Raw genomic sequence first — 24,505 nt, 5'->3', positions numbered from 1 at the left:
GAGTGTCATTTAGTGGTCACTTGTAAAAGCTTACAAGGCAACTTTTATACAAGAAGGATGTGGTAAGTGTCTCCAAGGTTGACTGTTAGCGTTGCAGCTGAACAGTTTAACATTCGGTTTATTTTTCATAAAATTTTGTTTTTTATAAAATTTTGTGCCTCTTTGTTACATAATCACATCCAACAATGATTGCTGAAGTGTGTTACAGGGTTATGATAACAGATGTTTGGTGACAATTCTGAAGCCCAGATCTGGTGAATCTGTACCACAGTGGTTCATGCTGGTCTCCCTGAGGCACTTAACATTTGTCACTACTACTTAAGGAAACATATGGTATTGGTAGCAGATAAAAAAAGTAGTACAGCAAAGAAAAACAAAGAGTTACAAAAATTACTGTCAAAATGCTTGTGGTTGATAAGAGTGAACACTGAGAAAACCAGTTTCGATCACTAATGTGAACAGGCACAAATGATTCAAGTGTGAACACACACTATCCACTTTTTGATGATGGGTTGTTGTGTGTGTGTCCTGTAAAAAGAAGTGTACAGAACTTCGTACAGAAAATCAGGAAGAGACCAGAAATAAAATTACATACCAGAATATTTCCTTTACTGATTGATGTACAGGATCTATTAAATGGCAAAAAGTATCAATCTTCTATTCCAATATCACAAAAAAGTACTTTTCAGTTCCCCAATGTACATGTAGTGAGTACAACATAGACAAACTACAGTAATTACAACATGAGTGTAAGGTTTTGGAGGACAAAATGTGAAAGAAACGCATACCTATGTCAAAACAGCGCACAACCATTGCCGAAAATTATAACACCTGAAATAATCCAAACAGGGCACTGTACTAGCAACAAGTGAGTAACAGCACAGAGAAATCACTTGCATGTACAAGTGACTAGAAAAGTTGGTTATGAGATGCTCACATGGTGAAGAGCTCTCAAAACATGCGGAAAGACAAAAATGAGTGACAATGATCTATGAAAGTCAAAGTATGGAATATGAGTGTGTGTGCAAGTTCAGGCAGCAGAATAATATCAAGTTAAATGGATATGTTCTATCATCGTCTTTTGACTCACACAAAACATGATAGTAGAAAGTAATGCACATGTTGAAGAAGTGTATGGAAAAGGCTGCTCCTACTGCGACACATGGCTGCTGAGCACACCACATTTTATACAAATGGTTGTAATGCATCCAGAATGAGATTTTCACTCTGCAGCGGAGTGTGCGCTGATATGAAACTTCCTGGCAGATTAAAACTGTGTGCCCGACCGAGACTCGAACTCGGGAAGGTAGGAGACGAGGTACTGGCAGAAGTAAAGCTGTGAGTACCGGGCGGAAGGTTGTAATGCATCTTACAGCTCTCAACAACAGTGGTACTGTCTCTATGCTGGAGGACTGCAGTAACCTGCTACACTTACACCCCAAAAACACCACTCATAAACTTGCATGCATACCGTATTTACTCGAATCTAAGCCGCACTCAAATCTAAGCCGCACCTGAAAAATGAGACTCAAATTCAAGGGGCGAGAAAAGTTTTAGACCGCCCATCCAAATCGAAACAAAGCTGGTCCATTCTAACATGAGACACAATCAAAGTCGCATGGATGAATATACAGCTACAATAGTTCGGTTCGAGTCATAAGCTTAACAGTTAAGCTTTACCAAGTGGCCATTGCTATGTGCCAGGCCCTCCATCTGTATTTATACGGGTACTCTTCCTTTTTTACATGCTTCCTCTGGTTTGAATCGATTGCTTATTTTGTTTTGATCTGATAAGTGCCGTTCTCTTTGTTACAGGTGTTTACGTCACTCTAGGCTGAAAATATATTATTGTACTGTGTTATGCATTGTTTGTTGCATTCTGATAATGTGTGTTTACGACCTGTCACCACTCGCGGCACGGCTTGCTTTTGTGCGCGCTACCACAGCTTACAATAAAAAAAAGAGAGGAATTGTCTTATTAGCAACACAATGGCAAGAGACTGCCATTTGTTGTTACGTACACTGTTGCTTTCTTTGATAATGATCAACAAGAACCAAATAATAGACTGTATATGATAGAAGATGTTCTGAACATAGACTGCGTATGATAGAAGATGTTCTGAACGAGAGTTTAGTGAAAATTTTTCTCCATTTGAAAATCTTCACAGACGCCTCTTTAATACATTACATTCTGCACAGAAATTAGAGTCATCTTAGATTTAAAAATCTAGTCAGTTGCCGTGCTTCATTTCTGACTGTATAAATATTCAGCATAAGAATAATATGAACATAAACATGACACGATATATATATTATTCCGTGTTTGCTGCTGTCTCACTCTAGTTTCGTAGTTTATTAGGCAGACAGGATTTAAATGAGATGGCAGCAAACACGAAAGAATACATGGCATAATGTTTACATTCTTCTACCTTTTCTTTTAATTTATTTACTGACGAAGAGGTTTTGGCACCAGTATTTATCTTTGTGCCTGCAAAGCATGCCTGTGTAGCACTACATATATTCGATGACAGAAGTTAGTTGTGGTGGCACCTACCAACATTTTTCAGAACTTCCACTTAGTTTGCACTCGATTCTAAGCTGCAGGCAGTTTTTTGGATTACAAAAACTGGAAAAAAAAGTAGGGCTTAGATTCGAGTAAATACGGTACACCTCTTTTCAACGGTTGTGTTTATATGAACAGAGGATGGTCTTAACAGAATATTTTCACTTTCCATTCTCTTTAATAGCTGTACATAGTTCTTGTATAAAAATGAAAAAGATAAAGAAGCTGAACTGCAGCTGCAATATTTTCTAAAGACAGACTGGATACATTGAATTACCTGACTTTACTCAACCATATAAATATATAATATTTCCTTTCTTTGCAGAATATTCTTCTTCAGGCCTTGTAATCATCAAAATCTTAGCTGCTTACCTGAATGTAAGTTTTACATCTGAGAACACTATGTTAGCCTTACCACCGAATTTTCTTACCGAAGGTTATTTGCCACAATTCTTTCTGTCCTCTTGTCAATCTTCCTTAATTATGTTATGACAATATTTATTCTTCCATGTTCAGTTATAAACGCAGTTTCTTACTCTCTAGCCACCTTGCATCACTTACTATACAAGGCACTATGCTGCCTTTATGAGAAAGGCAACAGAATACATAAAGATAAACATTCACTACATAATGGAGCCTTAGAATGACAGATGGGCATATATCAAGAACTAGAACTTTGTAGCTAATCTTAAAAATTTTCATTTCTATTGCTCTCTGACATTATAGTTGTACGTGCCATGAAGAATAAAGGATTTTAAGCTGAGCTACCTCATTCCAGTTATTGGGTATGTGCCAATTTACTGTTTGACACCTCCATTTCATGGTGAGTGGTTAGTTTCACTCATTCCATTATTTCTATAGAAATATATTTCTTGTTGATAAGTTGGAACAACCCCTCTCCCTACTGACACAAACACAGTGGCCATAAGATTCCATAAAATGTATGATTCAAATGGCGTTACAGAACACAACCCAGAATAGGAAGTCAGTAAACTTATAAATGACCTAATTCATAAACTGCTCTGAAAAGAATGTGCCTTGGAATTTCTTTAGCGAATTGTGTTAAATGCAAGAACAAGTCGAGCAAAACCTTGGTATACAAACAACTGCTATGATAGACTGATAGTAGGTTAATGGTTTTACCATGCAGCATGCCTGCTACACTATATGTTCATGCCATCTTGCTCTGACAACTAAGAGTACATACCACTTCAATATTCTTTCTGGTGATGATGGACTATCTGCTGTTACTCCACTTCTTGATATAACACCTCATTAAAGAAATTATATTTTCTTAAAACACATTTTTAAATACATCATACAAATAACAAAAACAAATTTGCAAATACATTATCTTGAAGACACTTGTGTGTTGGTAGATAACAAAAGACAAAGACCGGTAGTAAATAAAACAAAAAGATTCAGATTGCATTGGGTAACTCTGATGGTGAATAATTTGACTATAAATAGAATTATGGTTTTATAGTAGTCATACAAGAAATATGCAACTGAAAATTTCACCATTTAACTCTCGAGCAGGCGTGCCTGTGTATAGTGTGTGCAAAGCGCAAACAACATTGTCATTCACAGTTCCATTGCTGTTCTACAATAGCAAGCCCTAACTATTCCTGCATTACTGTTTCAGCTAGAACAGTGAGAAATTGTGTTGTCATATGTTCACGTAAGATACAGTAATTTAAAATAAACCGCGAGTGTGTCACCATATTAGTACAAAGCACACCACGCGTCCGGTCATGTAAGTAATTTTTCTTTTACTTTTATTTCATTCCTTTTTAATCGCAAAGATAACATGTAACAAGCGATATATCACTGTGCAGGACAAGATCAAAGCTGACAGACAACGAGCATGATTGGTTACTCAACAAAGATCCAGAGTTCAGCATTGTATCAGACAACGAAAACGTTGATGACTCTGAAGACGAAGAGGAATTTATCACACAAAATGACCACGATTCAGATCCTGATCAAGTCCACGATTCAGGTGATGACTGTGAAGAGCCAGTCTCCACTGACGGTATTGTTATTGGGAGTGACAAAACATGTAAATGGAATAAAATGTGCCCTAATGTGACTTCAAAAACAAAAGGAAAGAATATTGTTAAAATATTCCCTGGGCCTACACGTGTTGCCAGAGGGGTCCCAAGTGAAACAGAGGCTTTATGGACAATATTTAGGCTGGAAATGTCGAGAAATCTTAAAATACATGAACCTATACATTCAATCTAAGAGCGAATGTGAACAATATTCCAGAAAAAGGGATGCTAAGGAAACTACATAGTGTGTATTATGGCATTGCTGGGATTGCTGTATCTCATGGGGACTAAGAAAGCAAACCAAATATATGTCATTGATGGTACTGGTATGGAGATTATGAGATCTGTTATGAGCTACAGAAGATTTCTGTTCCTTTTATGATGTATCCATTTTTACAACAAGAGTACAAAGCAAGAAGAAGAGTAACTTATAAACTTGCTGCAATAAGGCAAATATTGGATGCCTGTGTGGTGAACTGGAGGAATGCTTATAGTGTGGGACAGTTTGTGACAGCAGACAAAAAGTTGAAAGCTTTCCGGGGTCACTGTTCTTTTGTTCAGTATATCCTGAACAAACTAGCGAAGTACAGGATAAAGATTTTTCTTTTAACGGATGCTAAAACCTTCTTCAATAATAATATTGAAGTATATGGTGGCTAACATGCATTTTACATTGACAAAAACAACATGAGACCCAACAAGAATTTTACCTGGGAAATGTAGGGCTATCCACTTCTCTCTATTTGCTTTTCAGAATGTTATGATGCTAGTTTTGTATGTGCTGAAACAAAACAAGGCCAATATATTCCTTTCAACTATGCACAATTTTTGACTCACTGACGAAACTACAGGTAAACCAGAGATAGTTTTGGATTACAATATAACAAAGGGAGTAGTCAATACAGTCGATCAACTGGGAAGTGCGTATTCTGTTGCACGGGTGACAAGAAGATGGCCAATGGTTGTACTCTGTGCTCTAATGGATGTAGCAGGAATCATTGCTCAAACAATTTTTCATGCAAATGAGGCAAATCCAAAAAACAAGAGAAGAATTTTATTGAAAGATTTAGCACTGTCTCTTACGAAGCCTCTCTTAGTGTAAAGAGCTAATATTCCTTCACTTCCAGCCAACATTTGAAACGTAACAGCCCATTAAGACCCACTTAAAAACGAACATTTTCCAGTGTAAATCAGGATTTCAAATGTAAACAAAATATGTAATTTGTCTAAAAAATTACTGTTACTAAACTAATTATTACACTCCAATTACCTTAAAGTATAGAAGCTCTGTAAATGAAGGGAACATTTTCCATGAAGGAAACCACTAGTAATTAATAAAATATGGAAATACATTATTGTAATTTCTTATTCAAGAAGTTACACTCGAATAAAATAACAGACATGTAGTAATATCGTAGTGTACTAGCTGTTCTGGAGTAAACATTGGTTTATATATGTATTTTCAGTTTTTTTATGTCAATTTTAATTGTTAATTAATCAAAAAAAGATTCTAAACAATGCCAAGGATTGTTCGGGATTGTTACGAAAGTATAAATGGTTACGGCCATGCTGGCAGTACTTTGACTGTATTTGGACAGAAAGCATGTAGCTTGTTGACCACCATTTATTTCATTATTTTAAGTATGTTACAACTTATTTCAGATTTGTCAAGATGCTTTTATTTACTTTGAGATTGTAATAAATGTTCAGTGGAAACATTATACTGGATTAACTATTTAAATAACTTTATGGTTTCCCCCCCTCCCCCAGTCGCTGTATTCCAGGACTTCTGCTGCAACAGATTGCCAGCTACAATGAGTAAATTAATGCATAGTAACATTCTACATTGCAACTTTCCTTGTGAAATACAAAGATCAATGTGTTGAAAGAACTGAGGAGCCTACTACCAAGAAAAGAGATCAGTGTGTGACATGTGGACGAGCAAGAAACACATCTACTACCATAAGGTGTAATTCATGCCATAGCTTCGTTTGCAAAGGACATGTAAAAACTGTGCATATATGTGAGAAATGTAAGACAATTAACTGTGTATATGGAAGGAACTTTGTGATAACTGATACTTCTTCAATATATAAAGCCTTTGTCCTTTTATATTGCAATGAAAGAATGTTATTGTTCACTATGTGCTTAAAAAAGTGTTGGAATAGATTTGATATGTCAGCTATAGCAATAGAATGATATTAAAGTTTCTTATTTGTTTAATCAAATAGTAAATTAGTGATGTAATATAAGTTTCTTGTGTTGTTGTTGTGGTCTTCAGTCCTGAGACTGGTTTGATGCAGCTCTCCATGCTACTCTATCCTGTGCAAGCTTCATCATCTCCCAGTACTTACTGCAACCTACATCCTTCTGAATCTGCTTAGTGTATTCATCTCTAGGTCTCCCTCTACGATTATTACCCTCCACGCTGCCCTCCAATGCCAAATTTGTGATTCCTAGATGCCTCAAAACATGTCCTACCAACCGATCCCTTCTTCTAGTCAAGTTGTGCCACAAACTTCTCTTCTCCCCAATCCTATTCAATACCTCCTCATTAGTTACGTGATCTACCCACCTTATCTTCAGCATTCTTCTGTAGCACCACATTTCGAAAGCTTCTATTCTCTTCTTGTCCAAACTAGTTATCGTCCATGTTTCCTGACACTTAAATCTATACTCGATGTTAACAAATTTCTCTTCTTCAGAAACGATTTCCTTGCCATTGCCAGTCTACATTTTATATCCTCTCTACTTCGACCATCATCAGTTATTTTACTCCCTAAATAGCAAAACTCCTTTACTACTTTAAGTGTCTCATTTCCTAATCTAATCCCTTCAGACTCACCCGATTTAAATTGACTACATTCCATTATCCTCGTTTTGCTTTTGTTGATGTTCATCTTATACCCTCCTTTCAAGACACTGTCCATTCCGTTCAACTGCTCTTCCAAGTCCTTTGCTGTCTCTGACAGAATTACAATGTCATCGGCGAACCTCAAAGTTTTTACTTCTTCTCCATGAATTTTAATACCTACTCCGAATTTTTCTTTTGTTTCCTTTACTGCTTGCTCAATATACAGATTGAATAACATTGGGGAGAGGCTACAACCCTGTCTCACTCCTTTCCCAACCACTGCTTCCCTTTCATGCCCCTCGACTCTTACCCCTGCACCTTCAGAATTTGAAAGAGAGTATTCCAGTTAACACTGTCAATAGCTTTCTCTAAGTCTACAAATGCTAGAAACGTAGGTTTGCCTTTCCTTATTCTTTCTTCTAAGATAAGTCTTAAGGTCAGTATTGCCTCACGTGTTCCAATATTACTACGGAATCCAAACTAATCTTCCCCAAGGTTGGGTTCCACTGGTTTTTCCATTCATCTGTAAATAATTCGCGTTAGTACTTTGCAGCTTTAAACTGATAGTTCGGTAATTTTCACATCTGTCAACACCTGCTTTCTTTGGGATTTGAATTATTATATTCTTCTTGAAGTCTGTGGGTATTTCGCCTGTCTCATACATCTTGCTCACCAGATGGTAGAGTTTTGTCAGGACTGGCTCTCCCAAGGCCATCAGTAGTTCTAATGGAATGTTGTCTACTCCCGGGGCCTTGTTTCGACTCAGGTCTTTCAATGCTCTGTCAAACTCTTCACGCAGTATCTTATCTCCCATTTCATCTTCATCTACATCCTCTTCCATTTCCATAATATTGTCCTCAAGTACATCGCCCTTGTATAAACCCTCTATATACTCCTTCCACCTTTCTGCCTTCCCTTCTTTGCTTAGAACTGGGTTGCCATCTGAGCTCTTGATATTCATACAAGTGGTTCTCTTCTCTCCAAAGGTCTCTTTAATTTTCCTGTAGGCAGTATCTATCTTACCCCTAGTGAGACAAGCCTCTACATCCTTACATTTGTCCTCTAGCCATCCGTGCTTAGAAAATTTGCACTCCCTGTCGATCTCATTTTTGAGACATTTGCATTCCTTTTTGCCTGCTTCATTTACTGCATTTTTATATTTTCTCCTTTCATCAATTAAATTCAGTATCTCTTCTGTTACCCAAGGATTTCTACTAGCCCTCGTCTTTTTACCTACTTGATCGTCTGCTGCCTTCACTACTTCATCCCTTAGAGCTAGCCATTCTTCTTCTACTGTATTTCTTTCCCCCATTCCTGTCAATTGTTCCCTTATGCTCTCCCTGAAACTCTCTACAACCTCTGGTTCTTTCAGTTTATCCAGGTCCCATCTCCTTAAATTCCCACATTTTTGCAGTTTCTTCAGTTTTAATCTGCAGTTCATAACCAATATATTGTGGTCAGAATCCACATCTGCCCCTGGAAATGTCTTACAATTTAAAACCTGGTTCCTAAATCTCTGTCTTACCATTATATAATCTATCTGATACCTTTTAGTATCTCCAGGATTCTTCCAGGTATACAACCTTCTTTTATGATTCTTGAACCAAGTGTTAGCTATGATTAAGTTATGCTCTGTGCAAAATTCTACAAGGCGGCTTCCTCTTTCATTTCTTCCCCCCAATCCATATTCACCTACTATGTTTCCTTCTCTCCCTTTTCCTACTGACGAATTCCAGTCACCCATGACTATTAAATTTTCGTCTCCCTTCAGTACCTGAATAATTTCTTTTATCTCGTCATACATTTCATCTATTTCTTCATCATCTGCAGAGCTAGTTGGCATGTAAACTTGTACTACTGTAGTAGGCATGGGCTTTGTGTCTATCTTGGCCACAATAATGTGTTCACTATGCTGTTTGTAGTAGCTAACCCGCACTCCAATTTTTTTATTCATTATTAAACCTACTCCTGCATTACCCCTATTTGATTTTGTATTTATAACCCTGTAATCACCAGACCAAAAGTCTTGTTCCTCCTGCCACCGAACTTCACTAATTCCCACTATATCTAACTTTAACCTATCCATTTCCCTTTTTAAATTTTCTAACCTACCTGCCCGATTAAGGGATCTGACATTCCACGCTCCGATCCGTAGAATGCCAGTTTTCTTTCTCCTGATAACGACGTCCTCTTGAGTAGTCCCCGCCCGGAGATCCGAATGGGGGACTATTTTACCTCCGGAATATTTTACCCAAGAGGACGCCATCATCATTTAATCATACAGTAAAGCTGCATGTCCTCGGGAAAAAAGTTTCTTGTATTATTTAAAAAAACTAAAATTAGACTGTGATTTAGTTCATACATCTTTCCCTTGGTAGCACAATGACAGCTTTTGACTGCATGTGTACATAGTGCACTGTGCATCCACTCATGTTATGAAAATCTGTGCGCCTGCTTGAGGGTTAATGTCTTACTCGCAGCAGCTTCACTATGACAAAAATGCAGCAGTTAGGATTTATAAAATATAGGAAATTATAAGACATTTATTTTGTTGGTTTGAATATTGATTTTATTTTGAATGGTAAACCAAGTCAGGTTGACCTAACAAGAAAGATACGCATGAGGGTGAAGGGGAAGCAAGGAGGGAGGAAAATGTAGAACACCATGTGACATGGATGTATCTGATTAAACTATGCAAATATCACTGTCTACCTAACAATAAATCTGGAGTCTCTGGGTTTGAGCAAAGAGAACATACTGGAGGGGGGAGGGGGGGGGGAGCCAGAGCATATCAATGAAAAATGAGAAACAAGAAAACAAGGTAAGGCAATACAATAAATACTGAAAATAAAGGGATTATCACTCAGAAAACAGTAGTGCACATTCGAGGTGCTACAAATTGTAATGCACAGTCCAAATGAAACATAAAAGACTGTGAAGAATATGTTATAATAGAATCATTCAGTCATAGTGAAATTTCTCCGATTATTTGAAATGAAATTATTGATACAACAAGCTTTCTATAACAGATTGATACAAAAGCTGAGAAGTCATTTCTTGCATCTGCACTTAATTAGAATTTTTCAATGGACATCAATAAATTTTATCAAGATACATGCCAATAATGAATCTCGTAAAAGGTACAGCAACTGGATTTTATAAGACATATGGTTGCATATGACGACAGACCCATATTTCACTGTCAATTATCTTTGACAACTCTTTCATAGAAGCTAGGACCACACTTCAACTTTTATGAAAGATATCCTAAAAATGTTCCAGTGAAATGTCAAGTATTTCATAAACTGACCTTTACAAAAGATTTTTGATAAAGATATTTTGTAGTGTAACATGGGCCTATTGAAGGCAAGCGAGACTTCATTTCCTACTAAAAAATCCCACAGTTGAAAAAATCCTACTCATCATCTTTTCTTACCAAAAATCATTTTTAAGGGCAGAAATCATACAATACAATTTTTTTGTTATAGTTATCAGCAAAGGTGCAATATTCATTTTCACTTTAACACAAGTGCATTAAATTGGGATTTCATTGTAAATACAATGGCCTATTATGCAAGTGGAGATGTGAGGTGCCATCTGAAACTATTTAATACAGGGTCTGTACATCAGTAGATACAATAAGCACTGAAAGTACACATGAAAAAAATGTGAGTGTGGTTCAGGAACCGTTTAAATGAAGTCCTTAGAAATAATAGACACACATCACACGAAAATGTTTTGAAATTGTTCTGAGGGATGAACTGAATTTACATTCAGGATAACCACCTTACCACCACATATCAGCAGAAGTCTGTCATCATCAATCAAAATACTGAGAGACAATGTTTGCTTGGTACAATGACTGACCTGACCTATACAAGATTATCATAAATATGAAAGTCTATATTTTGTGGTGAGAAGTTGTTTACTTGCATAATTATAATTACTAACAGTGGAGGGATATTGCTGAGGACAGAGGCAAGGATCATTTTGTACAGTTTGGTGTTACATTATTTATAATCCAGTGACTGAATGATAATTTTTTATGCTTCATGAATATTTTCCACAGTATTTTATCCACATGGTGCACCTCAATAACTTAACTTTTATCAGTTATTGGATGGTATTGCCTTCCATTCTTTATGCCTGTGAACAGCTTGGAATCTACTTTCCAGTATAAGTGTTTGCTGTAGTGGCTGTGTTGAATGTTAAAATGTATTGCATCAAACTGAAACCTCTTGACAAATTACTGGAATAAATTAACAAATGTAGCAAGTAAAAACCTGTGGATGTATATTGTGACCAACCTGATAGGTATTAAATGCATATTAGTTTAAATAAACACATGCAGTATTAATCCTTTTTCTGCTGATTTAGTTAGTGCCATCATATCAAATAAAAGCATATCAATGGACAAAAATGATAAGAGATAAATTCAGTTCAGAGATTATGACAGGGGTAGAATGAGGAGCAAATACAAATTGGAGAGGAAATGAAATGTGTAACGAATAATTCAAACAGAACTAGGGTAAAATCAGAAAAAGATAGGAGCAAAATATAAAGAGAGACCGAGAGAGAGAGAGAGAGAGAGAGAGAGAGAGAGCAGGGGGGGGGGGGGGGGGGGAAGAAAGAAAGAAAGAAAGAAAGAGAAGAGGGTGGTAATATCTGAAGATATGTTGTGGAGCAAGTACCCAGTCTCTAGAAGTTAGGAAAAGTAATAGGGGTGAGAGAATCTGAATGGCTGCATGGTGTAACAAACACTCATATCTCCTGGGTCTAGCTATGGAAAATGATCAGCAACTGGGAACTGAGTGTCCACAACAAAACACAGTTCTTCTCCATACCAATCAGTTAATGTCATGCAGTGGACACACGTTTGTAAATAGTACATGTGATTTCATATGTTGCTTTCATACTTTGATATCAGAGGATTTACCCATGGTGGGGCTGGAGTCAGTGACAGTGCATGAGACGAAGCGGCGTCAGGAATTATTGCAGGAGTAGAAACCGTGTAGTGCGAATAATGGTCTGAGAATGTCACATGGTTTGGCAAGGGTGTTATGAAGATTAGGAGGAAGATTGAAGGTAGTGGGTAATACGGGAATATCAAGGGAGATGTGATCTCATTTTAGTGCTAGTTTTGAGAAAGTCTCAGGCTTGGAGGAGTAATGTGTTGAGTCATTCAAATGCTTTTACTTAGTTACAAGAGAGACCCTACTGGTATTTTCTTTTTCTTTGGACTGTGAGTTGTATTGGTCAAAGAGAGAAAGGTGGGGACTGATTGGTGGGATCTGAGAGGTGGGGTATGAGAGGAGGGGGGGGGGCTGACAGGACGGAGCGGGTGGGGGGAGGCTGAGAGGATAGGGCTGGGGCTGATACGATGGGGGGGGGAGGGCGGGGGGAGCTGAGAGGACAGGGTGGGGACCGAAGAGGACGGGGTGGGTACCATGAGAAGACGGGGTGGGGTACCATGAGAAGACGGGGTGGGGTACCATGAGATGACGGGGTGGGGTACCATGAGAGGACGGGGTGGGGTACCATGAGAGGACGGGGTGGGGTACCATGAGAGGACGGGGTGGGGTACCATGAGAGCAAGGGGTGGGGTACCATGAGAGGACGGGGTGGGGTACCATGAGAGGACGGGGTGGGGTACCATGACAGGACAGAGGGGGGACCAAGAGAAGGCGAGGGGGGAACCTGAGAGGCCGGGGAGGGGGGGAAACAGAGAGGACTTTACAGGGGGACGGGGGACCGAGACGGCGGTACAGGGGGACGGGGGACCAGAGACGGCGGTACAGGGGGACGGGGGACCAGAGACGGCGGTACAGGGGGACGGGGGACCAGAGACGGCGGTACAGGGGGACGGGGGACCAGAGACGGCGGTACAGGGGGACGGGGGACCAGAGACGGCGGTACAGGGGGACGGGGGACCAGAGACGGCGGTACAGGGGGACGGGGGACCAGAGACGGCGGTACAGGGGGAGGGGGGACCAGAGACGGCGGTACAGGGGGAGGGGTGACCAGAGACGGCGGTACAGGGGGAGGGGTGACCAGAGACGGCGGTACAGGGGGAGGGGGGACCAGAGACGGCGGTACAGGGGGAGGGGGGACCAGAGACGGCGGTACAGGGGGAGGGGGGACCAGAGACGGCGGTACAGGGGCAGGGGGGACCAGAGACGGCGGTACAGGGGCAGGGGGGACCAGAGACGGCGGTACAGGGGGAGGGGGGACCAGAGACGGCGGTAAGGGGGAGGGGGGACCAGAGACGGCGGTAAGGGGGAGGGGGGACCAGAGACGGCGATGCAGGGGGAGGGGGGACCAGAGAAGACAGTACATGGAGGAGGGGGGTACGAGAGGACGGGACGAGGGAGGAGGAACTGTAAGGACGGGACAGGGGGAAGGGGAGGGGGGACACCGAGAGGACGGGACAGGGGGAAGGGGAGAGGGGGCACCGAGAGGACGGGGGGGGGGCACCGAGAGGACGGGGGGGGGCACCGAGAGGACGGGACAGGGGGAAGGGGAGAGGGGGCACCGAGAAGACGGGGGGGGGCCACCGAGAGGACGGGAGGGGCACCGAGAGGACGGGGGAGGGCACCGAGAGGACGGGGGGGCACCGAGAGGACGGGGGTGCGGCACCGAGAGGACGGGGGTGCGGCACCGAGAGGACGGGGGTGCGGCACCGAGAGGACGGGGGGGGGGCACCGAGAGGACGGGGGGGGGGCACCGAGAGGACGGGGGGGGGGCACCGAGAGGACGGGGGAGGGCACCGAGAGGACGGGGGAGGGCACCGAGAGGACGGGGGAGGTCACCGAGAGGACGGGGGGTCACCGAGAGGACGGGGGGGCACCGAGAGGACGGGGGGGCACCGAGAGGACGGGGGGGCACCGAGAGGACGGGGGGGCACCGAGAGGACGGGGGGGGGGTACCGACAGGACAGGGGGGGGCGCCGAGAGGACGGGGGGGGGGTACCGACAGGACGGGGGGGGGGCCACCGAGAGGACGGGGGGGGGCCACCGAGAGGACGGGGGGGGGTACCGACAGGACGGGGGGGGCCACCGAGAGGACGGGGGGGGTACCGACAGGACAGGGGGGGGCCACCGAGAGGACGGGGGGGCAACCGAGAGGACGGGGGGGAGGCACCGTGAGGACGGGAGGGAGGCACCGTGAGGACGGGGGGGGGGACCGAGAGGACGGGGGGGCACCGAGAGGACAGGGGGGCACCGAGAGGACGGGGGAGGGCACCGAGAGGACGGGGGGCACCGAGAGGACGGGGGGGGCACCGAGAGGACGGAGGGGGGGGGTACCGACAGGACGGGGGGGCACCGAGAGGACGGGGGGGGGGTACCGACAGGACGGGGGGGCCACCGAGAGGACGGGGGGCGGGTACCGACAGGACAGGGGGGGGCCACCGAGAGGACGGGGGGCGGGTACCGACAGGACAGGGGGGGGCCACCGAGAGGACGGGGGGGCAACCGAGAGGACGGGGGGGATGCACCGTGAGGACGGGGGGGGGACCGAGAGGACGGGGGGGCACCGAGAGGACGGGGGGGGGCACTGAGAGGACGGAGGGGGGGGGTACCGACAGGACAGGGGGGGGCACCGAGAGGACGGGGGGGTACCGACAGGACGGGGGGGGCCACCGAGAGGACGGGGGGCGGGTACCGACAGGACAGGGGGGGGCCACCGAGAGGACGGGGGGCGGGTACCGACAGGACGGGGGGCGCACCGAGAGGACGGGGGGGGCAACCGAGAGGACGGGGGGGGCACCTAGAGGACGGGGGGGAGGCAACGAGAGGACGGGGGGGAGGCAACGAGAGGACGGGGGGGAGGCAACGAGAGGACGGGGGGGAGGCAACGAGAGGACGGGGGGAGGCAACGAGAGGACGGGGGAGGAGGCACCGAGAGGACGGGGGAGGAGGCACCGAGAGGACGGGGGGGGTGCACCGAGAGGACGGGGTGGGGGGGCACCGAGAGGACGGGGCGGGCACCGAGAGGACAGGGGGCACCGAGAGGACAGGGGGCACCGAGAATGGGGGGGGCACCGAGAGGACGGGGGGGGCACCGAGAGGACGGGGGGGGGGTACCGAGAGGACGGGGGGGCACCGAGAGGACGGGGGGGGCACCGAGAGGACGGGGGGGGCACCGAGAGGACGGGGGGGGCACCGAGAGGACGGGGGGGGCACCGAGAGGACGGGGGGGCACCGAGAGGACGGGGGTGCGGCACCGGGAGGACGGGGGTGCGGCACCGGGAGGACGGGGGTGCGGCACCGGGAGGACGGGGGTGCGGCACCGGGAGGACGGGGGTGCGGCACCGGGAGGACGGGGGTGCGGCACCGGGAGGACGGGGGTGCGGCACCGGGAGGACGGGGGTGCGGCACCGGGAGGACGGGGGTGCGGCACCGGGAGGACGGGGGTGCGGCACCGGGAGGACGGGGGTGCGGCACCGGGAGGACGGGGGTGCGGCACCGGGAGGACGGGGGTGCGGCACCGGGAGGACGGGGGTGCGGCACCGGGAGGACGGGGGTGCGGCACCGGGAGGACGGGGGTGCGGCACCGGGAGGACGGGGGTGCGGCACCGGGAGGACGGGGGTGCGGCACCGGGAGGACGGGGGTGCGGCACCGGGAGGACGGGGGTGCGGCACCGGGAGGACGGGGGTGCGGCACCGGGAGGACGGGGGTGCGGCACCGGGAGGACGGGGGTGCGGCACCGGGAGGACGGGGGTGCGGCACCGGGAGGACGGGGGTGCGGCACCGGGAGAACGGGGGTGCGGCACCGGGAGAACGGGGGTGCGGCACCGGGAGGACGGGGGTGCGGCACCGCGAGGACGGAGGTGCGGCACCGGGAGGACGGGGGTGCGGCACCGAGAGGACGGGGGTGCGGCACCGAGAGGACGGGGGTGCGGCACCGAGAGGACGGGGGTGCGGCACCGAGAGGACGGGGGTGCGGCACCGAGAGGACGGGGGTGCGGCACCGAGAGGACGGGGGTGCGGCACCGAGAGGACGGGGGTGCGGCACCGAGAGGACGGGGGTGCGGCACCGAGAGGACGGGGGTGCGGCACCGAGAGGACGGGGGTGCGGCACCGAGAGGACGGGGGTGCGGCACCGAGAGGAAGGGGGGGGTGGCGTTCACCGTTAGGACGGGAGGGGTCACCGTTAGGACGGGGGGGGGTCACCGTTAGGACGGGGGGGGGCACCGTTAGGACGGGGGGGGGGGTTACCGTTAGGACGGGGGGGGTCACCGTTAGGACGGGGGGGTCACCGTTAGGACGGGGGGGGGCACCGAGAGGACGGGGGGGCACCGCGATGTCGGGGGGGGGGGGGCACCGAGAGTACGTGGTGAGGTTACCGAGAGTACGGGGGGAGGTTACCGAGAGTACGGGCGGAGGTTAGCGAGAGTACGGGCGGAGGTTAGCGAGAGTATGGGCGGAGGTTACCGAGAGTACGGGCGGAGGTTACCGAGAGGACGGGGGGAGGTTACCGAGAGGACGGGGGGAGGTTACCGAGAGGACGGGGGGAGGTTACCGAGAGTACGGGGGGAGGTTAGCGAGAGTACGGGGGGAGGTTACCGAGAGTACGGGGGGAGGTTACCGAGAGTACGGGCGGAGGTTAGCGAGAGTACGGGCGGAGGTTAGCGAGAGTACGGGCGGAGGTTACCGAGAGTACAGGGGGAGGTTACCGAGAGGACAGGGGGAGGTTACCGAGAGGACCGGGGGAGGTTACCGAGAGGACAGGGGGAGGTTACCGAGAGGACAGGGGGAGGTTACCGAGAGGACAGGGGGAGGTTACCGAGAGGACAGGGGGAGGTTACCGAGAGGACAGGGGGAGGTTACCGAGAGGACAGGGGGAGGTTACCGAGAGGACAGGGGGAGGTTACCGAGAGGACAGGGGGAGGTTACCGAGAGGACAGGGGGAGGTTACCGAGAGGACAGGGGGAGGTTACCGAGAGGACAGGGGGAGGTTACCGAGAGGACGGGGGGAGGTTACCGAGTGGACGGGGGGAGGTTACCGAGAGGACGGGGGGAGGTTACCGAGAGGACGGGGGGAGGTTACCGAGAGGACAGGGGGAGGTTACCGAGAGGACGGGGGGAGGTTACCGAGAGGACGGGTGGAGGTTACCGAGAGGACGGGGGGGGGGGGCACCGAGAGTATGGGGGGAGGTTACTGAGAGTACGAGGAGGGCGAGAGGATGTGGTGGGGAGGACTGAGAGGATGGGGTGTGGAAGGTACCAAGAGGACCACGGGCGACACCAAGAGGACAGGTTGGGGCGTGAGGATGGGGGGCAGGACTGATAGGTCGGGGGCAGTACCGAGAGGATACGATGGTGAGGGGGGGATCGAGAGGATGGGACAAGGGAGGGGGGACCGAGAGGATGGGACAAGGGGAGGGGGGACCGAGAGGATGGGACAAGGGGAGGGTTGGACCGAGAGGATGGGACAAGGGGAGGGGGGGACCAAGAGGATGGGACAGTGGGAGGGGGGGGACCGAGAGGATGGGACAGTGGGAGGGGGGGGACCGAGAGGATGGGACAGTGGGAGGGGGGGGACCGAGAGGATGGGACAGTGGGAGGGGGGGGACCGAGAGGATGGGACAGTGGGAGGGGGGGGGGGACCGAGAGGATGGGACAGGGGGAGGGGGGATCGAGAGGTTGGGACAGGTGAAGCGGGGGGACCGAGAGGTTGGGACAGGGTAAGCGGGGGGACCGAGAGGTTGGGACAGGGTAAGCGGGGGGACCGAGTGGTTGGGACAGGGTAAGCGGGGGGACTGAAAGGTTGGGACAGGTGAAGCGGGGGGACCAAAAGGTTGGGACAGGGGAAGCGGAGGGACCGAAAGGTTGGGACAGGGGAAGCGGGGGGACCGAAACGTTGGGACAGGGGAAGCGGGGGGCCAAAAGGTTGGGACAGGTGAAGCGGGGGGACCGAAACGTTGGGACAGAGGGAGGGGGGGGGACAAGAGGATGGGACAGAGGGAGGGGGGGGGACAAGAGGATGGGACAGAGGGAGGGGGGGTGGGGAACGAGAGGATCGAGGGTTACCGAGAGGAAGAGGGACCAAGAGCAGGGGAACTTCGATGCTGTGGGACTGAGAAGTGAGGAGCTGAGAGGTGGTTGCTGTGAGGTGGGGGCTATCTAGGAGATTTGTTTGTGAGCAGGCTCTTTGGGTTAGCAAGGACAGAAGGCAGCCTGAAAGAGGTTGCTGGGACAGGTATTGAGGGATACATTTACCATGGGTGCCGAGGCTGTGTGGAAGACACTGTCTGGCGTGGAGGGGTGGCAGCTCTCAAAAGAGAGAGATCGTTGCTTATTGCTTTTTTGTATGGGCTGAATTTCCAATGTAAGTTACAGTGAGATGGTGTTCAGTGTCAAGGAATGTGGCTTTGCATCTAGGAAAGGAGTAGGTGAATCTGAGTTGGGAAGAAGAGTTAAGAAGTTGCTGTTAAGTTGTCATTAACCATGACTCCAGAATATAAAGTTATCAGCTCAAATCTGTACCGAGCCAGGGAAGTGGCAACTTGTGAGTGTTGAGAAATGCCTTTCCCATGAGGCTCATGAAAAAGCTGGTATATTGGTTTCCATATACGTCCCTCTTAATTTATTTGTAGGTTCAGCCGTCAGATGTGAATTATTATGGATAAAGATGAAGTTAATTGAGGTGACTATACATCAGGTTTTTGTGACTTTCAGATGGATGTTTGGATAGAGAGTGTTTTAGGATTTAGACCTCAAGTGTACGTGGGATGTTGCTGTAGAGCACGACGCCCTTGTTGGTGACATGGTAGGTTCTGAAGGAAAGGATGGTGATTGATTTGAGGTGTCCTAGAAGTGGATTGTATCTCCAGTGTAGGATAGGACAATGGTCCACCGCAACTGAGATATGTATGGTACATGGTTTGAAGCCTGCTGCAATTGGATGGTTGGGTTGATTGTCTTGTGTATTTTGGAAAGTAGATAGAAGGTGGGGTTGTATAGTGCAGGTGGGGTTCTATAGAGGCATTTGAAAATGTCTGCAACGAGTCTAGGTTTTACAGAATTTTCTGCAGCTGTCAGACATCTCGATGTACAAAACTGTTGTTAATAATTCCATGCCTTTCATCCAGTCAGTGATGCAGAACAGCATAAAAATACATAAGTTGGCCATAAGACTGAACTCTGTCACCAAAAATTATTTATTAACATATTTCAAGATAAAATAGAAAAAGTTTGTGTATTATTGGTTCCTGGCGTAGAAAGCTCTGTGACATTGGTGAAAGACTTACATCAAGAAACTTAAAATCATTTCCTGCCATCTTCAGAATTAACATGTGAATTCAGAAGTGGCTAATAAAGCAGCCAAAGATGCTCATAAGGGGGGGGGGGGGGGGGCACCATGGCTCAATATTCCACTCCCTGAATGTAATTACTGTGCAGTTTAAGCAATGACATAGTGTCTGACCCTCTCCGTCATGCATAGAAAGACAATTCTAGGGATGTAGTCTATATTTTTAGCTTTCACTTTCTGATCATCACTTTTCTTTAATTTTTAGTACGGTATTGTTAAAATTTTTCTGATGCTGTCTCTTTCCCTGAGTTATTTATAAAATGTGTGTTATCTACAAAAAGTGCCAACTCTTCTAGGTATATGTTAAGTAAAGGGTCATTCACAATTATAAGGAATAAGAGTGAATCCAACCATAATGGGATTTCGTAAGTTGTTTTTCTCCAGTCACCAATTTTTTATTCCATTGTAATTGCTTGAATATTCATCACACCACTTTCAGCACCTTTCTGTCAAGAACTTTTCAAACCAGTTGCTTGTAGTGCCTTTGATACCATAGAATTTAATATTTTCCATGGGAGTATCATAATCTGCACAATCAAATATTTTGGATGCAACACAAAAAATAATAACCAGTGACATTTTTGTTGTTTAAGGTTTGCCACATTTGGTGAGTTAATGTCTGAACAGCAGTTTCAGACAAGCAACCCTATTGCAATTAAAATGTGATGCACCAGGTACATCGTTTCTATTAAAATACAATAAATTATATAACAGTTATTAATAAGATATTATAATATTTAATTCATAAGGGCATTACTTCTGAAATATTTTGGGAAAACGTATCATTTAGGAGATACGAAGAAAGGAAATGTGCCTGAAGATGATGGTATTTCAATAGAAATGGTTAAAGTTGGTAGCAAAGAAACTTACAAAATTGTTTACTGAATATCTGCAGATGGCAATTCTCCAAAATTGCAACAGTGTGAATTTATTCTTCATTATGTGAAACATAAAAGATAAGACAAATAACTACAGAATTATCACCTTCTTTTAAATAATGAACACGATATTCGCTCAAAGTATCACCAACTGCATAGAAAGAAACTCACTTTAATCAGACAAAAAAACAAACTGCCTTTCGCAAGGCAAGCAAAACAACAGAACACAGCATAAGGTAGGAATGACCATTCTGTGTGGGACATATATATTTTGAGGGAGCTTTTGACTTGGCTTCAACAAAATTTGTATTAACAACTAAAAAAAAAAAAAGCAAGGCTTGAATCAATCTATATTAGTATACTGAAGAATATAAGCTCACCAGACAAAGAAATGGTCAGCCCTAGAGGAATCATTACAAGCATCACTTTATAACATTCCACTCTGGAAGTTGATAACCACCTGGATTCAGTTAGGAAGTGAATCCACAAGATTGTTCAAGTGCATCACATCCAATTCCACCAAATTGCAGGAGTGCTGATGTTGACCTTTTGCCCATTGTTCCAACATGTCCCACAGATTTTTTATGGGATTCAAGTCAGGTTACTTTGCAAGCCAACCAAGTTGTAACAAGATGCTGGAGTGTTAAGCTCATATTCTTCCAGACTGATGAACTTTGCTTTTATCATCTTTATGTGCCTGTGTGAACAATTGCCTCTTTTTTTGAACACAATTCTAATGTTGTGTTTCATAGCCACTGCTTGTAGACATATTGAACAGTCCTACCATGTAACACTAAAAAATCCAGCAACTTCAAATACCATATGTCTATGGGCATAGCCAAATACTACTGCACCTTTCTGCAACTCTGTCACATCCTTACAACAATGTCGGCTTGGAAAAAAAAAAAATCTCACTGATTGCTACTGCCTTATTGCTCACATTGAGGCAGTGCGCATGTGGTTCAACATGTGACTTGACCGCTGCACCACCTATAAAGGTTTAACGATTCAGCAGTGTGTGCGCACTAGCATATACATCTCTGCTACAGCTTCCACTAGACTTCATCATGGGAGTCAGAAATTAAAAACTGAAAGCAGAATCACGTAAAGAGATTCTATATCACAATACTCTTTTCAGTCGTCCAGGAAATTTCAGCTCCTTAAACTGGGAAAACAAAGATGGAATATGTATTAGCGGATCATAAATGAACTATTTAGTTATTTGCCTCTATTGCAAATATACTTCAACAGCCAATAGAAGAATTTAATAGTAGTTTGAAAACAAGCCTGTAAATCAATAGAAATAAGACTAAAATAATGTATAATCAACATACTGAAAAGAAAATGATACACATTAATAATTAAATAATAGAATCAGCTGACAAGTTTTTGTACCAAGGATGGCTGAAGACTGGATGGACACAAAAAGAATTAAAACATGGGAGCGACATGGCCTAGAGTAATTTTGGAAAACTGAAGAAAACTAAATAGGATTTTCAAAATTAAGCTTCCAATGCATTTGAAAAGTTTAAATCAGTGTGTATTACCATTACCAATTTTCATATGGTAGTGAGTCATGGACATATAAGCAAACACCATAATGAAAAAGATGGCAATGGAACATGTAAATGACAGTAACAAGAATGAAATTATGATGATGAGGGACATTTAGCCAAGTGATTCAATGGTAGATTCAAGTAAGTTTTCTGCTGCATTTCAAGAGATAGAATAAAGCCTGAGACAATAAAGCAATGGGAAATGGGTGGATGGTATTAGCAAACAAGAAGGAGCAGCACTCTACATAGTTGAAGACCATAACACATGGTGAAGTTGAAACGTAGCTTTTATTCAGCAGCAGATGTTACATTTCTGATGACAATGATGATGAAAGTTATTTTAACTTGTACACCAAGTATAAGCCATGTTTACACAGTACAGTTTAAAGATGCCAGGTCCATCTTACTCTTTTCAATAATTTTAAATATTGGTTTGTGCTCAGCATGAAATACCATCTCTGTAACAAAGTATGTGGAAACATGGAGAGCAAAAGTCCTGCTGGTTGATTCTCATGCTTTTAAGCTATTATGGCAAATTAACATAAACTACGAATTTAGTTAAAGAGATATTCTTACTCTTATTAGTAGATTTTTTGTTCTCAATCATAGAATAAAAAATGGATTTGCCATTGTATCCATTAGGTCTATCTTCCAGTCTCATGAGATTGCTCATTCTAAAATAAATAAAGAGAAGATAATACTAATAATGTGATCCACTTAGTTATGAACTCTGCAGTTCAATTCAATTACCGGGATTGAGCTGTAAGGTCAATTAGCTATGGAAACAAAGTTAGCTGCTAATTACAAATAATGCCTAGGTACTTCACCAAATCTTTAATCAGTATCCATCAGTCTGAATTTAGGAAAATTAAAAACATCTGGTGAACAGTAGATACAAACCTATTAGCACAAAAACAAAAACTGTTTTTCTACCTGCCTTTCCAACTTCTGAATAGGCACCTGCGATTGATGTGTGGAGAAAGAAAGAATTAAAAAAAGGCAGAATACAGAAAAGCCATCTATGACCAAGGAGTACTGCACTGGAGATCTCGACACGGAAACTTAGTCTTAGTTGCAGTGGTAAAGTTCTAAAGGATGTGATCTTACAGGAAATCACCCTTCTATTCAAGCTGTATTACATGTCGCAACTTAGATGTACAAAATTACATTGGGGTGTAAGAAACTTGTAAAAACAAGAAGACATTCCCAGAAGCCCCAATCACAGCTGTATGAAGATACTAAGTCTTTTAATAAGAAACAGCATAAGTTTCTTCAAGATCGACAAAAGTGTCAATCACCCAATGTCTGAAGTTAGTTGAACAGCAGCTTCCATCAACATCAAGTCATCAGTGGTGGAATGATATCTCTTGACTCTGCAATAAAAGCTTCAAAGAAGTTGTCAGAAAGTGGTGATTTACAAATTGATCCAAGATCTTCCCTGCATTGCTATCACATAACACTGCAAAAACTTGCCAACTTATTGCTCTTTTCCATGTTTCATTATCAGAAAATTAGCGCTCTGTCTACATAAAAATATAGAAAAAGGAGTCCTTTAACTCTCTCTGTAAGCTGTCACAACACCCTTTCCACCCAAAAAAGTCCTAAGACTGATTTTATTCCTGATGTATAAGCGATGTCAGCACAGCAACTATAGTGTCAGCCTGAATTAACTATTGTAAAGAACATATGTGCATTTGACCAGTCACTTACAAACAGGCAGTGTGAAGTACTGGACATGCAGCCATGTTGTGTGAATGTTATTGTATCACAAATCACAATGGAGTGATGTCTCTAAAACAAGAGTTTTAGACATTTTCTGGAATGTTTTGAAAAGAGAAAAAGCATTTGTAAAACTTGTCCCACACACCTTGACTCCTGAACAAAAACAATGAAGCATGGATATCTAGTATGACTTGACTGGAATGCAAAACAGAGAATTCTTTTCTGGAAAAAATTATCATGTATGATGAGACTTGGATCAAAACAAACATACCGCAAAATGACAAGTGCAAATTTCACATGAAGGGTTGATGCTCAGATGACATAACCAATGTGAGGCGTGAGTTGAACAACCACCCAAGCAAGGATTTTTTGACAGTTTCACGTGGTTGTATGAATGTTGTGAGCATTGTACACAAGTATTTATTTTTTATCAATACAGTCTTGAAATTTTTTGGACTGACAGTGTATGTTGTTAAGATCTTCCTCTTGCATTCTGCAGAGAATGTAGAATTCTGGTCTCAGACAGAGATGGAGCAGGAGTAAAACTAATTTTTGGAAATTA

The 24,505-nt window shown here is 45.2% G+C and overlaps 1 protein-coding gene across 2 annotated transcripts in view; it reads right to left on the bottom strand.

Moving 5' to 3' along the window:
• The window catches only part of LOC126259560 (major facilitator superfamily domain-containing protein 6), a 153,129-nt gene that overhangs the window by 21,017 nt on the left and 107,607 nt on the right, over positions 1–24,505 (bottom strand). The window contains exon 9 of one of the 2 annotated variants that reach the window (XM_049956454.1): positions 3,771–3,834. The exons of the other annotated variant lie outside the window; for it this stretch is intronic. Within the exon in view, the coding sequence (XP_049812411.1) occupies positions 3,771–3,834 (64 nt within the window). The remainder of the gene's footprint in view (positions 1–3,770; positions 3,835–24,505) is intronic. 2 annotated transcript variants of the gene reach the window in all.

The sequence above is a fragment of the Schistocerca nitens genome, chromosome 5, assembly GCF_023898315.1.
Source record: "Schistocerca nitens isolate TAMUIC-IGC-003100 chromosome 5, iqSchNite1.1, whole genome shotgun sequence".
NCBI classification, from domain to species: Eukaryota; Metazoa; Arthropoda; class Insecta; order Orthoptera; family Acrididae; genus Schistocerca; species Schistocerca nitens.
This window is presented reverse-complemented; position numbering and strand designations above follow the sequence as displayed.